The 21,554-nt window shown below is 47.3% G+C and overlaps 8 protein-coding genes across 8 annotated transcripts; 2 read left to right on the top strand and 6 right to left on the bottom strand.

Moving 5' to 3' along the window:
• Window positions 1-2,390: 2,390 nt before the first annotated feature.
• Window positions 2,391-3,390, bottom strand: DFJ58DRAFT_144664 (uncharacterized protein). Its single transcript, XM_041378868.1, has 8 exons — window positions 3,086-3,390; window positions 2,905-2,937; window positions 2,825-2,851; window positions 2,733-2,756; window positions 2,642-2,674; window positions 2,562-2,588; window positions 2,481-2,498; window positions 2,391-2,429 (listed from the first exon to the last, which is right to left on the bottom strand). The coding sequence occupies exons 1-8, from the start codon at window positions 3,171-3,173 to the stop codon at window positions 2,425-2,427; spliced, it is 255 nt and encodes an 84-aa protein (XP_041237692.1). The 5' UTR covers window positions 3,174-3,390; the 3' UTR covers window positions 2,391-2,424.
• A 1,347-nt stretch (window positions 3,391-4,737) lies between these two features.
• Window positions 4,738-7,483, bottom strand: DFJ58DRAFT_846412 (uncharacterized protein; the record flags this gene model as incomplete). Its single annotated transcript, XM_041393307.1, has 11 exons — window positions 4,738-4,861; window positions 4,912-4,984; window positions 5,519-5,558; window positions 5,592-5,655; window positions 5,702-5,803; window positions 5,914-6,018; window positions 6,298-6,330; window positions 6,435-6,538; window positions 6,656-7,031; window positions 7,088-7,224; window positions 7,274-7,483. 11 exons carry the CDS (start codon window positions 7,481-7,483, stop codon window positions 4,738-4,740), a joined length of 1,368 nt encoding a protein of 455 aa, XP_041237691.1.
• A 141-nt stretch (window positions 7,484-7,624) lies between these two features.
• On the top strand, window positions 7,625-8,569 carry DFJ58DRAFT_734287 (uncharacterized protein; the record flags this gene model as incomplete). The annotated part of the gene is made up of 2 exons (XM_041386462.1): window positions 7,625-7,890; window positions 7,951-8,569. 2 exons carry the CDS (start codon window positions 7,625-7,627, stop codon window positions 8,567-8,569), a joined length of 885 nt encoding a protein of 294 aa, XP_041237690.1.
• Window positions 8,570-8,671: 102 nt separating this feature from the next.
• Window positions 8,672-10,892, bottom strand: DFJ58DRAFT_862856 (uncharacterized protein; the record flags this gene model as incomplete). The annotated part of the gene is made up of 4 exons (XM_041394082.1): window positions 8,672-9,088; window positions 9,116-9,816; window positions 9,845-10,553; window positions 10,590-10,892. 4 exons carry the CDS (start codon window positions 10,890-10,892, stop codon window positions 8,672-8,674), a joined length of 2,130 nt encoding a protein of 709 aa, XP_041237689.1.
• A 967-nt stretch (window positions 10,893-11,859) lies between these two features.
• On the bottom strand, window positions 11,860-13,437 carry DFJ58DRAFT_846410 (uncharacterized protein; the record flags this gene model as incomplete). Its single annotated transcript, XM_041393306.1, has 5 exons — window positions 11,860-11,904; window positions 12,169-12,892; window positions 12,927-13,167; window positions 13,196-13,368; window positions 13,400-13,437. 5 exons carry the CDS (start codon window positions 13,435-13,437, stop codon window positions 11,860-11,862), a joined length of 1,221 nt encoding a protein of 406 aa, XP_041237688.1.
• Window positions 13,438-16,140: 2,703 nt separating this feature from the next.
• Window positions 16,141-17,565, bottom strand: DFJ58DRAFT_846409 (uncharacterized protein; the record flags this gene model as incomplete). The annotated part of the gene is made up of 6 exons (XM_041393305.1): window positions 16,141-16,179; window positions 16,226-16,417; window positions 16,465-16,765; window positions 16,812-16,938; window positions 17,004-17,295; window positions 17,473-17,565. 6 exons carry the CDS (start codon window positions 17,563-17,565, stop codon window positions 16,141-16,143), a joined length of 1,044 nt encoding a protein of 347 aa, XP_041237687.1.
• Window positions 17,566-17,923: 358 nt separating this feature from the next.
• DFJ58DRAFT_734281 (uncharacterized protein) lies at window positions 17,924-18,886 on the top strand (the record flags this gene model as incomplete). The annotated part of the gene is made up of 6 exons (XM_041386461.1): window positions 17,924-18,131; window positions 18,179-18,282; window positions 18,330-18,363; window positions 18,436-18,513; window positions 18,564-18,641; window positions 18,693-18,886. The coding sequence occupies 6 exons, from the start codon at window positions 17,924-17,926 to the stop codon at window positions 18,884-18,886; spliced, it is 696 nt and encodes a 231-aa protein (XP_041237686.1).
• A 480-nt stretch (window positions 18,887-19,366) lies between these two features.
• DFJ58DRAFT_734280 (uncharacterized protein) lies at window positions 19,367-20,489 on the bottom strand (the record flags this gene model as incomplete). The annotated part of the gene is made up of 5 exons (XM_041386460.1): window positions 19,367-19,862; window positions 19,916-19,970; window positions 20,017-20,205; window positions 20,274-20,374; window positions 20,431-20,489. The coding sequence occupies 5 exons, from the start codon at window positions 20,487-20,489 to the stop codon at window positions 19,367-19,369; spliced, it is 900 nt and encodes a 299-aa protein (XP_041237685.1).
• Window positions 20,490-21,554: the final 1,065 nt, after the last annotated feature.

Below are 21,554 nucleotides of genomic sequence, written 5' to 3'. Positions count from 1 at the left end.
GCTGTAAAAATCTGGGATGCGAAGACAGGCGAGCTTCTCAACACACTCAAACACAATGGAAGAGTTCGCAGCTTGGCATGGACTTCGGACGGCAAGAAGCTTATCTCCAGTTCATCTAACCTGATTAGGATATTCGACACTGCCACTTGGCGGCAGATCGCCATCCTTGAAGGTCACACAAGATATGTCAACGCCATCTCCTTGTCTCAGAACAACCGCCTCCTTGCAAGTACATCAACCGATAAAACAGCGTGTCTATGGAATCTCGACACCAACCTCCCAGTCGGACTGCCCCTCCAGCATGAAAGAGTTCTGCGTTCTGCAGCCCTTTCCCCTGATGGAAAAGTGTTAGTCACTGGTTGCGAAAAACAAAATCGCGTATACATGGGATGTTCACGCCATCCTTAAAGAAGCTAGCCTTGAAGACCTACTTCCAATTAGTGCCAATATTGTGAATGTCAACATATGACCCGCTCTCTCTCACTGACAATGTCTGCTATTAGGCGCCAAAAGACAGACTCGAACAGGATGATTCAGGAACACAGCACACACCCGCTCTTCGCTCAGTGATAAGTCATTTTTAGAAGTACGTGCCTTTTTCGCAATCCTTCTCAATATTCGTTATAACAGTAACATTCCAGGCTGATGCTACGCGATGTCCCTGGCCAGTTTGGCGGTCTTGATGAGCTCTCACCAACATTTTTTGATGGCATGGAGGAGCCAGTGTTGATGTGCGCAATCAGTGTTTCTATTATTGAGCTCTTATATATGTGCTCTCAGTCCTCTCCGATGGGTGGTGCACATCCTCATTCCTCTGTAAACGCACTCCTAGCTCGCCCTTTCCTCGCTCCTCCACCGCTTTCGACCCGATAGTGGTGAAACAACCGAACTTCCGCAACCCTCAAGCTTTTCAGGGTCCATCCACACGCACTTCTTGCTCGCCTGTCATCGTTCATTCACCGCTCTCCACCTGAAAATGATGCACCAGACGAACTTCAGCAACCCTCCATGCCTTCACGGCTAGATCCACATGTGCTCCTAGCTCACCTTTCCCCACTTTTGTCCCGATCTCGACACGGCACCGACGAAGAAGCCGAACCTCGACCATAACGCCTTCGAGTTCACGTCCAGATGCACTCATCAGCTGGCTGTCCTCAGTCTTCCGCTCTCAACCCCACACCAACGAGGAAATCGAACTTACGCAACGCCCACGCCATCCTCCTGTAGTCGAAGTGGCTGCAGTGCGCGATAAGCAGGTAGGTCTCTCATTGGTGCGTTTACAATTACCGTGGTTGAATCATTTTGTTTAGACTTTGGTTGTTGCTCGGGGGCCACAATTCAAGAAAGCAAAACGAGCATATGAGCAACAAACCCAATCGCACGGCCAAGCTCAGGCGTCGTCATCGCACACTCAGCCTGCCCCTGCTTCAACATCCGCGATCCCTGTTGCTCAAGGTTCTACCACAACAGGTACAGCAGTCGCACAGTCACCACCCATCCAATGGTGGGCTCAGATCGTGCTGTTTTTCTGCTGTGCATATCCATCACACAACAACGGCCACTAATACAGTTGGCGTTAGAGCATTTGGACCACTATTTCACCTTTGCGTTGCACTTGGTTATGTATTTCAGTACATTATCAATCTTGTTTCCTTGTAACGAGACTCGTACAATGCGTCGAACGCGATGATTGTAAGCAAAGGATGGTGTGCTTCGCCTGCTTTCATTTGTCTCTTTTCCCCTTCTTTTTCACACAGAGGCCTGGATTAAACAGGAGTTTGCTAAAACGATCCCAGTCGTCAGAACGGCATCACGACCGTGAAACAGAATGTCTGTGTTATCGTGATCGACGACTTGTTAAGTGTCAACTCGTAAGTCTGAATGGGAATTCCAAATGTAGACGCTGGTTTTTTTTACCGCTCACTGTTTCAAATGTTCAGCGTTGCGGTCTTCACTAAACATGTAGGTTGCTAAACTCTCAAGTAGCTGGCTCTGACGGGTTTCACAATGCTTGGTGCGTACGACCTGGTGGTCATCCCGGGCCTCAACAAATCCGCAACTTATATGGACGCCATCATCTCCCTGAATACATTTCCCTCGTTCATCCTTTACTCTATTCCACTGCATCCTTCTCTATCTGGGCAGTGTATACCTTCTGGACGGGTCGCTTTGCGATTGGCCGTTGGGTTATCACCCACTCACGAGTGCGATCACTGAGCGATTCCAGAGACGTACACTGAAGAGGATCATGCGGTAAAGGGATCGAAGATGTCCTCGGAACTGTAAGAATATATTCACTGCAGACCAGCGTAGTACACTGCAATACATAGATAAAAATGTCGTCGGGCTTTGGTAGTTATTGGACCTCAGAGAGACGACCCAGACAACTGCCAGTCTCGGAGACGTCCTGGCGCTTCTATAACCTTAGGCTAGAATGATTTTAGAGAGAGTCGGAACTCAATACTGTACTCAAGACATACCTTCGGGGCTGTCAAGAACTGTGTGTTTAACGGAGTGAGTAAGTAAAACACTCCAAAACAAGACCAGCACTAGATAATTACCTTCATCATCGTCTTCATCAGGCTTGTCTATGCATCTCTCGTTAGACAGGGCACGAGAATACAGAAGAATCGAAACGTACATTTGCCAAGCCACCAGCTGCGCTTCTCGACATCTGTATCATCAACAGATTAGTATGACTCTTGAAAAAAGGGTCAGCACGAGGCAATTACCTCTAGTCTCGGTCTCAGGGGTGTCTGTAATGATTGTGCCGCGACGCGTTTCTTGTTAGAAGAGAAAAACAAGACTAGCACTAGATAATTACCTTTGTCGTCTTTATCAGTCTTAGCGTCTATGCATCTCTCGTTAAACAGGACACGAGAATACAGAGGAATCGAAACGTACATTGGCCAAAATAAACGTTGCGCTTCTCGACATCTGTGTCGTCGACATTTTTGTAAGATAGGTGCAGATACTACAAACGAATTGAGACATACTCTGTTCGCCCTCACGCTTTCTGAGCGCTACGTCGTCAATAAGGTGAGTAAAACATGCGAAAATAATGCCGGTGCTACAACATAAATACCTTGGGAGCGCTCTGACGCAGTGGGTGCTGCTGCTGTCATCTGCAGGAGAGCGATGGAGACGAGAACAAGCGACAACAATCCTTTCATGATTGCTAGATCTAATGTCACGGTGAAGTGATTGTTGGAGTTTCACTGGGGTGCCGAGTGCACTTCGATTCGAGGAATGCTGCTTTTATATTGTTACAAGCTCGATTATCAGACTGACTTGCAGACCCATTGACTCGGCCCTTTCCGTTTCGTTCTTCAAGTTACCGCCGTAGTGATCCTAAACAGCCACTGTGTCGGACGTCCTTGTCAATTCCTGTTTCAGTTCCGTAACTTCTGTTGTGCAGTTGCTTATTCAATTTAAGCTTCAAGCTGTGTAAAGTTTGAACGAAAGTGATGGTTCTGCTGTTCCTTGCCGATGATCGGATGTTTGAAGCCGCCGCAGGGCCTGGCCCAAAGACTCTAAAGCCCGGTTTTGTGCGGAGCCGGACCGGGCTTCACGCTGGGATTTGCACAACACTGTTACACTACACGGTGAGTGTCTCTGCGCCATCGTCTGCATCTGGTTGATGGTGTTTTAACAGACCACTGTCTGGCGACGACTCCGCATATTATCTCGTCACTAACATCGTCCGTACAGGGTATATGATTTTACTGTCAGCAATCGCCAGACTACATCCAGGTGAGTATTTTTTGTATTGTTGCTAATAGCTCGTCAGCAATCGCCTAGAGACTAGTTAGTATTTCAAATATAGGTGAGCAAAGCGAGGCGCTCCGACATACCGAAGGTGCATGTATCCCATCCTGAACAGCTACGTGTCTGCGTCAATTCCTGTTTTACATGTGAGACCATTGTCTTATCTGGTTAATGACTTTGTACTTGACTATCTGGCGAGTCTGTACATAATCTCGCCACTAGCATCTTTAATCGCTCGCACGGGGAATATGGTTTTGTTGTCAGTAATCGTCAGACTACATCCAGCCCGAGGTGAGTATTTTTTCAAGTATTGTTGCTAATAGCTTATCGTCCTTTGTGGCAGTGTCCCTCGCGGTCGTTATGTGACTCGCTGGACTGTGTGAGTATACCGTTCATTTCCATGATTCTGACTAGCACGACTCAGGCTGAGGTATTTTTTGCGGCAAGCAACAGCTTTATTTGCGAGTATTGCATGCCGGATGAGTCCAGGGGCTGCTAAACACCTTGATGGATATTCTCTGCCGTTTTATTTGGCGTCCTTAGTCTGGTCTTCTGCAGCGTCATCTATGGGACTGCTTTGTCCGGCGTTGTTTGGGTCATTCATGATATTAATGGAGTTGGGTGACAATTGTGAGGATGTAGGGTTGTTCTAAAGCGTCCAGCTTTATCATTGATCCGAATAATTTGCTCAGGGTCGGCAACCGTTCGTGGTGGAGCGTTACCGTGTCCTGGTTTACATTTGCCAGTTTTTAATTTCGGTGCTGACTCGTTGGAATTCTCTCAGCTCTTTCCATTATTGTTTTTGAGGAACATGTTTTTGCCTGGCCGTCACAGTTTGTATTTTCTTGGATGCTAGCTTTATGAAGGATCAGCCAATGCTTACTTTGGCGTATCGACCATTTGGCTACGTGTGGTTCGCCATTTTCGTACATTATTTTCTACAGGATCCAATTGTAGTATCCATATGAGCTAGGATTTGAAACCGTTTCTCTGCAGAGGATCTTCAGATCGAGTGTTGTATCCACCACCTCGGAATTCTCGAAAGTCCGCCAGGTCCGCCATGTCCGGCAGGGGGTCCGTCGGGTCTCGCATTCTGACAACACAACCAAACAACACAATTAGGACAGATACTAGATGCAGCACCCTTCGTCGTCTTGCGCAATGACGAGCACACTTTTGTTTGAGGGCACGATGGACGAAAAGAACAGAATGAAGTCTATAACAAAAGTATGTAGATACTCAGTCTCGGAAGTTGAAGACTAAGACTATTAGCTGACTCTATAACGAAAGTATGTAGATACTCAAGTCTCAGTCCCAGTGAAAACCCAACATGATGAGATCGGGTGCCAACGGACGACATATGAATTTTTTTTCCCTACTAAGGAAATTTCCCGAGCTGAACAGACTTCACTTGAGCGAGTTGCATATGTTACACTGAGGAGGCAGGGTTTCCCATGGGCATATCATATTTTCATCGTAGTTTGCATATTTCATCCGATCCGAGCAGATTTGCCAATAGACATCCGAATACAATGAATTGCGACGACAGCAGACAGGACAGGACAACATGGGATGTAACAGTAGACAGGAATTACTGTAAATAGCAGGCTGCAGGGTGGGTCAAAACAATATGAAAGCAGGGGGAGCCAACAGAACAGCAGACAAGGGAAAAGCAAAGCAAAGCAGCAGAAAACATACTAGTATAGCGCACCTTTGCAGACAACACGATCAGAAGCCTTGGTCCACGTACCTGCGCTCTGCAACCGCTCGACATCAGCCTTATATTCGTCCTGTTGCATGGGTGTGAGGGCAGCTCAATACACACAGGATTCATCTGTCGTGCCATTCATTTTCACTTGCTTCAACCAGCGCAATGCGCATAAGTTTCTGTAAAGATAATTAGCGCGAAACACTAAAAAATGTTTAAACTTACCGTGCATTCTTTGCTACACCTGGGCGCATCTTCTTCTTTGAGGCCTTGTTGTCCAATGGTCTGTTTGATGCAGCTGGTCCATCATCCGTTTTCTTGATTGGGCTATGCACAGGGGCAGGGATTGTTTTGGTGATTCCATGAGGCCCGAAAATATTAGCGCTTTGAGAGTGGAGTTAGTGAGGACGAGAGTAGAGTTACAATAGTGTACCTACAGTGGGTTTTGTAATACAAACTTGTTCTCCTTGTTGGCACCTTGTGCACTGAGAGACGTTTGTGAGTGATGAGTTGGTGAAAACTTGGTCCAGCATGCAGGAGATCTGGGAAGAGGTGAATCTTGCAGAGAGGGCTGTGGCAAGTACACTCTGAATGGCGGGACGGATGCATCGCATGGACAGGGTAGTGTGCTGAGATTATGATCTTCAAGGGGGAGAGAATTATTAATGGGTGAAGGGAAATGGCCGTTGGTGCTGCGAGGCTCAGAATCTTGATCCAGTAGGAGACTCGGAGGTGCATCAGTTGAGAGTATTGGCGATATAACAGGGTCGACTCATAGCCCTGATGTTAGTGTATGAGAAAAAAGAATGAATGACGTGAACCTTTTGTAACCGTCAAAAGCAGTGGAGATGCCACTATATCAACATTAGAATGAGAATTATTAAGATGCTGGCGCATACATTTGGATTTTTTCGAGCCATCTTGATGAACTAGGCTTTCACTATAATTGGACAGTCACCGCTTGCCGTTTTTGTTGTGAACAGTGCGTTTCGATTCCGATATGACAAGGTCTGAGTCATCTTCTACAAGCTCTTCCTTGGTCAAAATCTTTCCTGGTGCATCCTTTCAGTTCCTGTCAGTCCCAAGATTGTTTTTCTGCCAGGATGAGTAATCGTTAATGCAGAGTAGCTCGAGCTTCCAGCAGTCGTTGTCCAACTGGAACAGTGGAAACTGTTTCACCACGATGTTGAATACAAGCTTCTTGCTGGTAGCACAAATCCTCAACCAGGTAGGAGGGGCCATTTTCTGAACAACTAATTCAGCCCATGCTGCATGAATGGCCTTTCGAATGGCCCTAAGTTGTTCAACTGTGACAGGTCCCCCATCTTCCAATGCAAGCCAAGGGACTTTACCCCGAGTTCCAGAACCAGACTCAGCATTCTCAATATATTTGTTATAATCAGTTCGAGTCCAGAAATGGACTTTCGGGTGAGATTCTCTTGACGGATGAAGGACCTTGTCATGTACTGTCAAAGTGCTGCTTGTAAGGCTGAAATTCAGTGGGTCAGTGCTCTCAGGGAGTCGTAGAACAGCGATAAGCTCCCTGAAAGATGCCCTATAAATGAACGAGGCACAGTTTTAATTTAAATACCAGGGGTAAATGAAACTTACTTGATAGTATCATGTTCTGTCATTGTCTTGCATAGCTCGAGTTGAGTCTCACTCAGTTTGGCTTGGTATAGAGATAGCTGTTCCTGTAAGACATGCATCTGCTGGAAATTTGGGGTGACCGAGTGCATATATGCACCCTAGACTCAAATGTGGGAGCTGAAGATATCTGAAACTTAAAAGACTCACATGAGAGAATCCACTGGCAGAAGGAGTCCCTGCAAAAGAGTGTGTGTCGTTGAATAAGTCCGGCGAAGCTTGAGGAATTGTTGCAGACAGGGGAGTGTGAGTTTTTGATGTAGAACTTTGGGCCATTTCCACTGCATGCAACAATGGAGTCAAAAAATCATGCGAGTATCTAGTGGATCCAGAAGAGAAATCTGTGTTGCTGATAGACATTGTGATAATAGAATGGTGGTTGTGGATATGGTGAAAGTGTTGGTGAGGTCGTGTTTGGATTGAACAAGTTGCAAGAAGCTAACATCATCAAAACATATCTAGACTTTGCAGATTACTCCAGCATCTTTCCGGACAATGATCATGAGCCTACCTTTACTACACTTTCTGCAAATACCTTTCGATGACATTGATTTCGACAATGTTGTCCTTAGTGATCCAAGCTTAACAGAGAGCAGCAGCAGTCCACATTTGACGGCATCTGATGATATGCTTCTCGATCCTACATACTGGTCTTCTCACCCTCCTCGATACCGTTATCTCATGCAACACATTTCTCCTCTACTCCCAGCCCTAGAGACAGCTGGCTTTCATGTGTGTGCACACCACTTGGACTGGGCTACAGACCTGTAGGATTTATTTTGCTATTCTTTGCCATTAATCTTTTAACATTGTCTAATCTAACAAAGTTTTGTCAACAACACTCAGGCTACCACTACATCACTGGCAGCAGATACTGGCTCAATGACCGAGCCTGAATCTGACATCGAGGTCACTCTGTCCATAGCTGTACCAGCTGCACAGGTTACTACTGCACCACTGGCAGCAGATGCTGGCTCGACGACCGAGCCTGAATCTGACGTTGAGATCACTCCGTCTGCAGCAACTACCACACTAGCGGACACTGGCTCAACGACCAAGATCACTCCCAGGCCTTCTGCAGCAATCACCACACCAGTGGACACTGGCTCGACGACCGAGCCCGAATCTGATATCGAGATCACTCCCAGGCCTTCTGAAGTAACTACCACACCAGTGGACACTGGCTCGACGACTGAGCCCGAATCTGACATCAAGATTGCTCCATCTGCAGCTGCAAGTGCATCAGCTACAACAATTGTCCCATCACACCTTGATCGATGGTCCTTCTTTGCTACTCCAAGTCCCCCTCCACCAGATTCTATCTACTGGAAATATGTCACGCGTGAAGAAGATTCAAAGTGGTATGACCGTGCTGGTACTGATGAGAGTTTCTCTGACATGTGCCAGTGGAAGCAAGAGCTACAGATGTCATTAGATAATAAATGAAGAACACCTTACCACTGTATTATAATTTCAGATTGATATGAACAGTTCGCATGAGACAGGACTTGAGCTGTTATATTGTGAATCTAATTACAACTTTGTCCACTAAGCACCTCCATCATCCTCACCTGCATTTGCATCTCGTTCATTGTACTGGTCATCTTGAGCTGCATCTCCTTCATACAGAACACTGAATGTTGCAATATCGAGGCCTGGTTTTACCACCATGAAAAACCGATCCTCAGTGACACTCAAAGGAAGAGTTGGTTGGTGTGGGACCATACCAACCACACTGAGAATTGACTTGAGATCAACAACCCGAATGTCATCCTCTTCATGTTGACATGAGCTAACGGTATGGCAGGATAGATCAAGGAGGTCTTTATTAGGGAGCAAGAACATCGAGATGACAGCAACATCCTTCCAGGTCCAAATTTGATCACCATCATTGTCGTTAACTTCAACTGGTAATTGTGTGAAGTATAACACCTCCGCAACTCGAATTTCGCCTACCATAACAACCTCCAAGAATGTTAGTGAGACACAGACAATGATAGTACTAATAACTACCTTGACATGACGTGCAGGCTGCAGTTTTTCAGGTGGGCGCTCAGTCTCCCTCCACGCAGTACATGCTATCTGTCCATTTGGAAGACGCAGACGAGCCCAACGTCGAATTTTGATGTTGTGATGGTGACCAAGATACTGAAAAATCGCTTCGGCACCTGGTTCTCGAGGAACCATTGGCTGTGGATCTCGCTTACGCAGTAGAATATATCCTCCTCCAAGATCAATGGCTGTTGTTGGAAAGGGTGGCTTGTCGAGGGATAGTTCGGGCATCATGGCTTTCAAGGCATTTACTTGACATCGACGGACACCCTCTCTTGACAAATTGGCATAGGGATTAGATGGTTGGCGTATTTCTTGTCTGAGATTTCCAATAGTACGTTCCATGGTCCATTGAGAATAACAAATGGGAGGCCCTTTCTTAATTGTCTCGCAAACAAGATGATTGACTTGGTGGACACAAGGTCGAATGAAATGGAGGCGCTTGGGATGATGCTCGTAGTAGAGTGTCTCGAATTCAAGTTCCCATTGAGTGAACAGGACATGAGCAGCATGAGCATCTTCCAAGCTGATGGAGTGCTGGTTAATCAATTGAAATCCACAGACAAGCTTGCAGTAATTCACCCAATAAGGTTCAGGTAGGATGTTGTAAAGCAACACGGGGCTGAGACCAAATATATAGACTTGGTACTCCCATGTCTTATGTATAACCTGAATTGATTTTTTCTGCAGGATTCCATGGTTTGCGATCGAATGACCCTGGGAGGTGCTGCGCTGCATCAGAAACAGCCTCTCCGTGGGTTTCCCAGATCTCGACATCGTGAAAAACAACCCAGGGCCATGTTGAGACACGATCTGGAAGAGTACAGTCTATCGCGCCACGCCATAGAGACAACAAGAGGTCGGAGAGTAGCTGTGCAAGGTGCATTATATCAGGAGTAAGACAGTGGGGGATTCTGAGGGTGTGTGATGGCTGCAAGCTGAGGAGGAGAGAAGGTTTCGTGATCCCTGTTTCAGTTCGCAGCTTGCAATACTGGCGGGTGTTGGGTGCAGCAACAAGTTTCAAAAGGTTGTCGAAATATTCGGTGAGATCAGGATCACGCAACTCATAGACACTAACATCAGGGTGGTTACTGCCAGCAATAGCATAATGATGGGGAATTAGCAATGCAGGGTAGTAATGTGATCCCTTCCAACGACCAAGTAACCCGCAGTACAATTGACAGCCATTCTTTCCACTGTGTCCCACCATACCATCAATATACACGAGCCCAGGTCCATCGGCAGTGACAAATATGAGATATGGGTTGGAAATAAAAACGATATTGTGCCACACATGCATGCCAGGAAAGATGAAAGAGTCGATGTTCTTGGGTTTCTTGGGTCCTGGAATAAAACCCCCAGGAAGCACAAATTGTTTCTTGTAGCGTCAATCTGGAGAATGGTTCATTATAACCCAAATGTATATCCAACAGTCCGATGATTTGCTTTCGTAAAGCTGCGCACCATCAAGGGATATCATCAGGATAACATCGTCTGGCTTGATGTCACCACGTTGGACGGCCAGTAAAAAATCATGGCCTTTGAAGATGTCATCAAAAACATCAACAACGCCACCATTGGTTTGAAGTTTTTCGGTCAGGTGTCGTGTTTCTTCTCGCAGATAGCTCATATTTCGAGCTTGGTCAGGATCACGCCACAGTGCTTGGAGTTGTGCACTAAGGGGAATCGTAACAAACTTCTGATGTGCCACACACATTTGGCCATCACTAGTGAGCCCATTCAGTGACTTTACCCATCTCATACGGGCAGCTGAGCGTGACAATGTACCAATAGAGACGGGCCATCCCACATGGGCCCATGGCAATAATTGTACCATGATATAGGAGTGGGCCGAGTGAATGTGTGTACCCGAGACACATGGATGGGCCGGAGGTATATAATATAGACAGTAGTATAGGAATGTACTAGTATATAGGACATTTTTAATGATGAATTGTTACGAACTAGGATAGTTCTGACAATAACTACTCAATAAGAGTATTCAGCTAAGGTTGAGTCAAGGCTCTTGCATATGCAAGAGTTCGTAAGACAAGGTAAGGAGAGTGTCCTTAGCTTGAATCAGATTCAGATGACTTAAGATTGGAGGGTCTTAAGCGAAGGAAGTTCCAGGTAAAACCTAGTAAGATTAAAGTAGCAAAATACAATGTACAAGACGGGTTTATATAGTGAATGATAACTGCTTTAGGGCAGGCATCAATGAGTCAGAATGAGTCAGAGATAAGAGACAAGTCAGAGATAAGAGATAAGAGTCGAGTCAGAGATAAGAGATGAGTCACTTAGCGACGGCTTGATAGCGATTGTGATGTAATACAATGATAAGAAGATAAGTCTAGCGATGGCTTGATAGCGATCGTGACATAATACAATGTAGGAAGAGAAAATGAATAGGGGCATACTAGTAGACTGTAACATGAATCTGGTGTACAATGAAGACAAGTGGGCCGGGCGAATGTGTACCCAAGGCAAACGGATGGGCTGAGTGAATGTGTACCTGAGGCAAACGGATGGGCCAAGGGTATATAGTATAGACAGTGGTATAGGAATGTTAGTATATAGGACATTATGAATGGTGAATCCGGCTTACAACTGAGATGAGTGGGCCGAGTGATTGTGTACCCGAGGGGAACGGATGGGCTGAGGGCAGGAGATCCAGTCAAATTTCATCATCTGGTAGGTACATCACCAGGTGCATCAATGATCTCACAAGCCTATCAGCCGGTACATACAGCATCAGGTAAATCCATGATCTGGTAGGTGGATTATCCGGTGCATCGTCCGGTATATCTTGGATACATCAACTGGTCAACACTCAGGTTGTGCAAGTCAACTGTATAATTATGTGATATAACTGTCCTGTACAAATTGAAGATGCAACACAATATTCACAAGTAAAAATGAAAACAAAAAGATGTATACCACCGGTATTACTTGGGCCCAGCACCGGAAGGGTTTGTAGCATGCCTGGCACTCACTGACTGACCTTGTTGGCGCAATTGAGGCGCAAATGACCGGTTTGGCAAAGGAGCCGAGATGGACTGACCATCCTGTGCCACATTTAATGGCCCGGTGACCAATGTGCGAAGGGTGCTGGTGGAAGGCATAGATTCCATGGGGACACTGGGGGGTGGCACCAGATGTGCACCAACCGGATTAATGGGTGGACCAGATTCCCTTGTGGGGACAGGGTGGATGGTGGAGGTAGAGGCAGTGATGGTGGAGGTAGAGGCAGATGTAGGTGCTTGCTCATGTCTTGTGACTGGTGAGCCGTCACCACCGGGGCGTGCATGGGTCAAAAACACATCCAGAGTAAAGACATGGTTGGTGACAGCATGACCTAAGGCACTGATGGAGCCAAACTCAGGGAATATGGGGGTACCGGGGATGACAATGGGTGGTGGATTGAATGCGGGTGGAGTTGAGGCCGTTGCTTCAGCGGTCCTTTGGTTGTCCCTCAGGTACCAGGCAATACCACTCACCTGAATGGTCAAGTTATCTACCAGTCCCCTCTGGGTGCCCAATTGCTCCGTATAGTTGGCATGCAGCTGGTCGATGCGATGGGACAGGTCATCATGTGTCCGGAGCTCCTCCATATTGAAATGAATTTGGGCCAACATGGTCTCCATTTCCACATCGGTCAAGTGACGGGGATGCTGGTGGGACTCAAGGGGCATGGAAGTGGTGACAGGGGAGGGGGGTCTTTGAGTGCGACCCGGATAGATGGGTTGAGTACCGGATATCGCCTGGTGTGTGCATAAATGGTGCTGGAGGTAGGAGGTTGTCATCTATAGGCTCGATCCAGTGATCTGCAGGGAAATCGTCGGCAGCTGCCAAAGGCACTGCATCTGGGGCAGGACCGGTAGAACCAGTAGGACCAGTGGGACCAGTGGGACCAGTGCTTGGTGCCGCATCGAGCATCTCAACATCGGCATCTGGTTCCTCAGGGATGGGACTAGGACACTGAGCATCCATGCCTGAAGGATCGATTAGTAGATACAAGACCGGAAATGAGAGACTTGCCTTTGCCTTTAGAGTGCCTGCGAGACTTGCCCTTGCCGGTGGTCTTGGAACAAGTGGTGATGGGTGTGACTGGCAGCGTGGGTGTGGCAGTCATGCCCTCAGCGGTCGTGAGCATGGCCAGTTGATTCGGCCGGATGCATTTCATCCTCCACCTACTGCAAAGGGTGCAAGTATGGGCAACCTCACCTCTTTTCGTCACCCCAGCTCTCGCATTCCACCTCCATCGTCGTGCATCTGTTGCATGGCAGTAGAGGCAAACCAATGGGATGCTATGAAGAATCAGTCAAGGTCCAACCGGTTGCTCATTACCAGATGTCTCACCACATGTTGACACTTGCCCTTGCCATTTGCCTTGTCCTCATGAGTTCCTCCTGTGGGACGTGTACTGGACCTTGAACTGAAATAATGAAATTAGCACTACATCACCAGTGATTATATGAAAACATACCGGTGTAGAGACTCGCGTTTCTGTGGGCTCATATGGGCTCATTTTACGAAGTCTGACAACTGGCCTTCATGGCACGACTCACACTATCATCCACTATGACTTCCCTATAGAGCGCACCACTTTCCCGCGGAACGCACCATAGGCGCGACACTTTCCCGCACAACGCGCAGTATTCCCGTGCGTGCTTTCTCGTGCTTAAGAGCACTATGTCGCACAGCATCCAGGAGCATCCATCCATCGTCCAACCAGTCCCTCGGTATGTCCCTTTTTGTTATCTGACCATATTTAGCATATTACACTTCCCATTTCATTATGCACCCTTACTTTACATCACCTTACCTCATTTACATACTTAGAGCGCTCCCTATTCGGCTCCGAGCCCTGGGAGAGTGCTTAGGTAGAACTTACATACTCTCATGTTCGTTTTACACCCCACTTTGGGGGACATTAGCTTCCTTCCACCAGCTTCCTACCACTCAGTATCTATCACCAGTTAGTTCCATGCAATGCATGTGTCCATCATTGTTTTGAGGCCCTAGCATCAGTCTATAGCTAGTGGCACTATCAGTATCTGTCTAGATCTGTGCTTTCCCTCTTATCAGTCTCAGTATCCATCTTCTACACTTGTGCACTGCTTGCACTACCTTCCCGCGCTTCGTGCACTTTCGCACTTCGCTTCCTGCGCGCGCCTGCAGCGCATTTCTCGCGCTTTCCACTGTCATTCACCAGGGTTGTTCAGCATCATTCCGTGGATCCTGGCTTTCCTTGCTTCCCCTTTAGGGTCGAATGTTCTTGCATTCTGCAAGTATAGCAGCTAGGCAGAGCTGAGACTCACTTATACTGGCTGAGCACTTTTCTTATATGTGCCTGCCAGGTTGTGATACCCACAACCGGAAGCCTACCGCGAGGGGAACAGTCAGCAAATCCATGCGCTTTTCAACCTTTAGGCCAACCGCAATTTCAACCTTTTCCGCAAATCCGTGCTTTTTCGCACTTTCTTGCATCTTTTCGCACTTAAACCGCAAATTCCTGCGCCATGTACGACCCAGTAGATTCATCTGGCATGCCCCTTCGAATAGCCGACTCAGCGCCGTGCTTTTGCAGGTGACTACACTCAACTCATCAACTTCCTGGAGTCAGTAGAACGACTCGCGCAACCGCTTGGTTTAACGGACAAAGAGATCATCAAGTATGCACTGAAGTATACAGCGCCTAAACAAAGTCAGCTTCTCTCATACTACGAAGGTGACAACTATGTAGAATTCGCTGATCATGTCTTGTATTTTTATCTAGAATGTGGTGTTGACCACTATACGCGCCCTATCTTTGAAAAACCAGCCACCATTGAAGCGCCCCTTGCAAGTGCACCTCCGCAACCAGAATGCGCTCAAGAGCAACACGAAGCCGAAGCCATTGCACCAATACCCGAAGTATGCGACCACCGCCCTCACCCCAGCAGTCCTAGAAGCGCCCTTTGACATTATCACCCCGCCATCAGTCCAATTTGAAGCGCACATCATAAGCACACCTCAAGAGTCTGCATCCGCTGAGGCGATCTCAACCTGGCTGGGCTGATATGAAATATCTAAAAATGCTCAACCAGTATAAGTGAGTCTTGGCTCTGCCTAGCTGCTATACTCGCAGAATGCAAGAACGTTCGACCCTAAGGGGACTGCTACTGAACACAGAACCAGATGAAAGAAAGACCCTTGAAGTGCGATGGATGCGCGAAAGCGCAAGAAGAAAAGCGAAGTGAGCGTGAAGCGCGAGAGAGCGCACTAAGGTAAGCGCGAGCGTGGGAACGTGAGCGCTAAGGCGCGCATTGTGCGGAAAATACCAGATAAGGGAGCAGATAAGGAAGCGGATGTGCAAAGCGAGTGCAAATGCAGAGCGAGTGTTATAACGAGCGCGGATAAAGGTCTAGTATAGGCGGATAACAATAACCATTGGAAACACAAAGTGCGCCCAAGTGGTGACTACTACTTTAAAGTAAAACCCAATAGCGAGGGAAGTACAGCAAAGGGGAGTAATAATGATGGAGTAGTAAGTCAGCAACTTTATACTATGGAAATCACATCGGAAGCGGAAGGGATAGGAGCAATAAGCGCTATGAATACGTAATGACATGTAATAACGCTGCAATGCTTGTTACAAACCACGAGGCAAGGCATATGACGTACCAATGAGGTGGATGGACATAGAGGGATGTTCCTGGATGATAGGCAATGCAGGGCAATGCAGGGCGCTTAAGTGCAATAAAGCGCGCAAGGTGCGCGTGTGGGAATGCTGCGCATTGTGCGGGAAAGTACCGCGCCTATGGCGCGTTTCGCGGGAAAGCTGCACGTTATGTGTAAAACGACTAGGGACATGATAGAAGTCGAATATAGCTGATGGTGCAAGTCGTGCATTGCAGGCCAATTGTCATGAGTTGTGAAAAGGTGCGAAATGTGCCTATATGTGCCTGCAGAAACACGAGTCTCTACACTGGTTCTTGCCCTTTGCGAGGCTTGACATTTGGCTGCATCCGGATAAGTCATCAACTGATGCAAAAAAATGATGCCTACCTTTCGCTTGGATTTGGAACCATTGGTAGGGCCCATATCATCGTCTTCATCGTCTTCTTCATCATCGTCTTCATCATCCCCTTCATCTTCCTCCGGGTCATATTCCTCCTTATCAGCAACCTTGACCTTCCTATTTGCAGATGGGGTCAGCCGAATATGGACCATAACGACCGGACGTCTTGATTTCCGGGACTGAGTACCATGGTCAGCCACATAAATCAATGAAAAAGAAAACTTACATCGACTTCCTGATCACCATCGACATCTTTCACAGCCATTTGCTCAACCGGTGACGGCGTCCTTGCCTTTGCCTTTGCCTTTGCCTTTGCCTTTGCCTTTGCCTTTGCCTTTGCCTTTGCCTTTGCCTTTGCCTTTGCCTTTGCCTTTGCCTTTGCCTTTGCCTTTGCCTTTGCCTTTGCCTTTGCCTTTGCCTTTGCCTTTGCCTTTGCCTTTGCCTTTGCCTTTGCATTTGCCTTTGCATTTGCATTTGCCTTTGCCTTTGCCTTTGCCTTTCCTTTTCCCTTCAGCCTCTCATTCCTGCTGCCAACAGCACCAGTGTCGGTGGTCGGTGTCAGTCAAGATTCACTTCAACTTGGGGACAGCCTTCCGGGCCCTCTTGACCGGACATGGGGGGCTGGCGCTGAATTGTCGCTTGCAAGGTTTTGATGGGCCTGCAATTGCACCTCCAGGGATGCTGATTGTGAGGCTGGAAGCTGGCAAAGTTGCAATTGGAGGGTGTGACTGGGTAGAAGCTGGTGCTGGTGCTGGTGCCTGGTACCTGGTTTTGGTGCTGGTGCTGGTGCCGGTGCTGGTGCCAGTTTTGGTGCTGATGCCCATGCTCGCACTCGAGCTCTTGCTGGTGGTGCCGGTGCTGGTGTGCTAGTGCCTGGTGCCTGGTCGAGGGACAGATAGAGATGGGCCAGCAGAAAGGGTGGCAACAGTGGGTGCAGGACCCAATGTCTTGGGATATAAGGGGTGACCCCAGCAAATGTCCTCATTGTTCCCAACACAACCCCAATCCGGTACTTGCACCAATTGCGCAGTACCCCTCTGAGCCCGATGAATCTCAGCTGCTATTGACAGCAGACGAGGGGGGATGTAGGTAGCTAGTGTCAGGTGAGAACGAACTGCATCATTCTTGGACAATATCAATACACACAATGCATGAAGGAGCATCAAACATACCAATTGAAAGGCAATAGTCCGGCTTAATCTCATTTCTCTTCTTCTGACTTGGACCAGAGAACCTGTTCCATTATCTCATTTAGCCTGTCAAGGAGACCAATGAGTGCCTTGTTGGCAGTGGCAGCAGCAGCAGAAGTAGCAGTGTTGGAAGACATGTTGGAAGAAAGACAATTGCGGTGGCAGGTGTTGAACAATAGATCCGGAAGGGAACAGCGAATACATGGGAAATTTGCAAATTACCGGATGTCCGGGTCGTTTCAGTGATTGCCGAATATGGTTTGTGTACCTATTCCAAATTAGAATGCATACAATGCATTCCACAGAAGCGGGAAAATGATTTCATTCTCAGAGATTACTCAGGATAATTTCCAATTGTCTAGTGAGGCTGAAGGAAAATAAAAACACTTCCTTTCCGGCAGGCACTCAACATTATCCGGCAGTGTGACACATTAGAGCTGGGATGCAAGCAGCCCATACCACAGCAGCCCTTGCATGAATTGCTCCAAATTGAAGATGCTGGAGCGGATAGACAACGACCGGCCATTGGACATGGGTTTCAACCGGATGCCAGGTCAACTGGGGCCAGAAGTGTTGGATATTGGATTCACATTGTTGGACAACACGCCTCTCCACATGGGTTTCCATTCACTTCCAGTACATGATGGGCATCCGGACCACAGGCCTTTGGACATGGGCTTTGGCACAAATGTTGTTCAGTCCGGTAAGCCCTATAATTGTGCTGAGTTTCACTGTTGAACATGGATTCAGTGGATATTCAGCCGGAAGATGGGCCTTTGGACATGGGATTCGAGATACACCATCTGGTATATGTTCATCAGGATCAGTCAAGTCAGTCTTCTCATTGTTTGGTGGTACTTTTTAAATTTATGAATTCAGTGGATATTCAACCGGATGATAGGCCTTTGGACATGGGATTCGAGATACACCATCCGGTACATGTTCATCCGGATCAGTCAAGTCAGTCTTCTCATTGTTTGGTGGTACTTTTAAATTTATGAATTCAGTGGATATTCAACTGGGTGATCGGCCTTTGGACATGGGCTTTGGGACTAATCCAGCATGTGATATTGCGCATCAACCAGGTATGTTTTGTAATTTCATTTCATTGTAGTATTGAATGTCAATTTAGTAGATATTCAACCGGAAGATGCGCCCTTGGACATGGGATTCAAGACATTCCATCCGGGACATGTTCATCCGGATCAATCATGTAGGTCTTATCATTCCAACAAATATCATATTATTAATCATTCAAACTTAGTCATGGTTGGTGAACCGGAACCCATCGGATTTGTTATTCAGCGTGCTTTAGGTGATTTGCACTTGGCAATAAACTGGTTGGAGATGGACATTGCTCGTGGTACAATGTCAGCGGAAGAAGCCGGTGTCAGCGAAGAAGTTCTTCTGTCCACTCATGAGTTATTATTGGCATTTCAACTGATATCAGTATACTGACTGTTGACATGATATATATACGGCCAATACTCTACCTCCTTGTATAGTACATCCAATGAATCCCAATGATTACACCCTTTGCATGTAATTCACTTTATAAGACACCTTTGCAGCTCTAGTTGACCGCTTTGGCTCTGGATTGTCGACTTCGGCTCCATGTCTTTGGTTTTCTTACCAGTGGCCTTTTGGTTTGGGTTCAGGCATCTGTTGACTCGTCTTCTTCCTCCAGATGGCTGATGTAGGACCGATTGGGCGACTTCCAGAGGCAATGTTTGAAGGCAGTGGGGTTGTAGAATGGTTGCTGGATAATTCTACTGAAGGAGTGTCAGTGTTGTCTTCCAGTGGTCTGTTGCGCCCTGATGACTGTTTGGTTTGGATTTTTTGACCGGTTGGCAGGAATCTTCCTCTGAATCAGATTGGACAGCTCTGCCCCACTTTCCGATTGATTTGGAACTTTGAAGGGGTAATTGAACTCCTTCATCACCTTCTGTCTTCATCACCATTCTCACCCCCACTGCTTGACTCCTGTTCAGCCCTTCTGGTCGGCTTCCCACATGACTTTCCAGTCAACTTTCTGGTTTCATCGCCTTCGTCTTCATCACCATCCTCACCCTCACTGCTAGATGACTTTCCGGTCGACTTTCCAGTTTCATCACCTTCGTCTTCATCACCATCCTCACCCTCACTGCCTGACTCCTGTTCCACCCTTCCAATCGACTTCCCAGATGACTTTCCGGTCGACTTCCTGGTCGACTTCCTGGTCAACTTCCTGGTCGACTTCCTAGATGACTTTCCGGTTGACTTCCCGGTTGGTCTTCTGGAGATCTTCTCCACCAGTTCTCTCACCTCCTTATCATGGTCTTGCCAGCCTTTGAATTCAAATGTTGGCTGAACCTTGTCCTTTTGTCTCTGATGCCGGAACTCTAAGAGCTGATTGGCTTCATGTAACTGAAGCTTTGACAGGTCCTTGATCTTCCTGCTGGTAGGCAAAAACTTGTGCTCGATAAAATCATCCTGAGCCTCCCTCACTGCAGATCAAGGAACAGACTGCCTTTGGCTTTGACTGCAAAACCCTGCAAAATACCTAGTTGCCTGATCAACTCTCTGGATATTTGATTTGTGAAACTTACTGTAGTGTTTTGTGAGGAATGTCCGGATAAGAGACTTTTTGTTCTCTGGGTTAAGGCACTCAATATCTGGTATGATCGGAAGTCCATAGGTATCCATCTCCAATGCGAATTCCTCCTTCCTTCTCCTTTGCTTCCTGCTCTCCTTTGCTTCCCCCTCCTCATTGCCATCCTCGTCATCATTCCGGTCGACTGCCGGTATCACGACGTGGTGTAAGTACTTGACTGTATCGATCAACATTGCACAAAAAGAAGCTCACCGAACTCTTCTCCAACATAGGCATTCCACTCCGATAACATGGGCTTCCAGTCCTTTGTATCTGTGAAACTGTTGCCCCCCAACGTTTCATTGAAGTCAATTCTTATGACCAGATCAAGCCATCTTCACCAGTTGAGAGCAGTGAAAATGAAACTCACCCATTGATCCTCACTTCGCCTTCCTCTGTTTGCCATGCGGACAATATGAATATCCTCATACCGGTGTGACAATCATACCAGCGCTAGGTGCGTATGAGTGTCATAGGCATATTTTGACTTGCCTAGAGGAAAAGAGTAAGGTGCTAGTCACCAGCACTATTCAGCTCCCAAGCTATCCGCTTTGGAACCACTTTTCTCCCATAGCGCGCTACCCCGTCCGATGCCTAGGAATTCCGCCCTCCCATGTCCTGCCTATGCCCACCTACCTCCTGCTGGTGCGTTATATTTCCTTAAATGTTGCTACTCATCAGTCGCAGGTCTTATTACATGTGTCCTCATGTTCCGCAGTGCTGCATGTTCTATTACCTGTCGCTACATCGTGCCCTCGCCAGTGTTCGCTACTATACTGCCTACGCAATCCTGAACCCCTACGCAGTATGATAAAATGACCCATCCTACATACAGTACAGTACTTCCCTTCCCTGGACCTTTGCTGGTGTCAGAGTCACTTTAGTTGCTATATCCTAGTTTTGGTGCAATCGATTCCGCTCTTGCCAATCTCTCTGATCGCGTGTCGCTTGACTTGCTTTGAGTGCGCGTCGCTAAAGTTCCCTCATAAGTCTGATTTTCGCAATGTCGGGATCACTATCGGTAGTCGAGCTATAATCTAGTCACTATTGGGCATTTAACCTGCACTATCTTACCTTATTCCTCGCTTTCTTTTCCTTTGATTTCTTCTCGCTATCGCTAGTCGGACGGCACGTAGCGCTATCACACAAAACAACTTGCACAGCGCTACTCACTTATATGCACGTTTCTCTGTCGGAACTCACTTGTCGCTAGTCGCTGATCGCTACAGCAGCTACTCATTGGTTTTTGGTCTTAGGTCGCTATAGGTTATCAGTCCTTCGCACTATCGCTACCCTTGCATATTTGAAGGGAGTTGCTTCAATAGCAGTCCTCTTGGGTTGAATACTACACTCACGCCTATTTGGATAAGTAGCGCTAAGTTCTAACCAGCCTAGTCGCTATTTCTCTTTCACACCAGCCTGCCTCCATAACTGAGTCGCAAGATCTTTCATCATAGCAGGAGCTTTCTTCTGAGCGAACTCAGCCTGGACGTC

This window comes from Suillus subalutaceus (genome assembly GCF_016647625.1).
Source record: "Suillus subalutaceus strain FC151 chromosome Unknown DFJ58scaffold_171, whole genome shotgun sequence".
NCBI lineage: Eukaryota > Fungi > Basidiomycota > Agaricomycetes > Boletales > Suillaceae > Suillus > Suillus subalutaceus.
Note: the sequence above shows the minus strand (reverse complement) of the source record. Positions and strands in the feature narration are given on the sequence as shown.

Bases quoted from the DNA above. Each gene is read 5' to 3' on its own strand.
- DFJ58DRAFT_144664 (XM_041378868.1), bottom strand. From the start codon at position 3,173: ATGAAAGGATTGTTGTCGCTTGTTCTCGTCTCCATCGCTCTCCTGCAG. The intron at 2,757-2,824 runs GTAATTATCTAG...CAATCATTACAG, and splicing joins GACTGATAAAGACGACAAAG to ACACCCCTGAGACCGAGACT. The intron at 2,589-2,641 runs GTACGTTTCGAT...AGAGATGCATAG, and splicing joins CAGCTGGTGGCTTGGCAAAT to ACAAGCCTGATGAAGACGAT.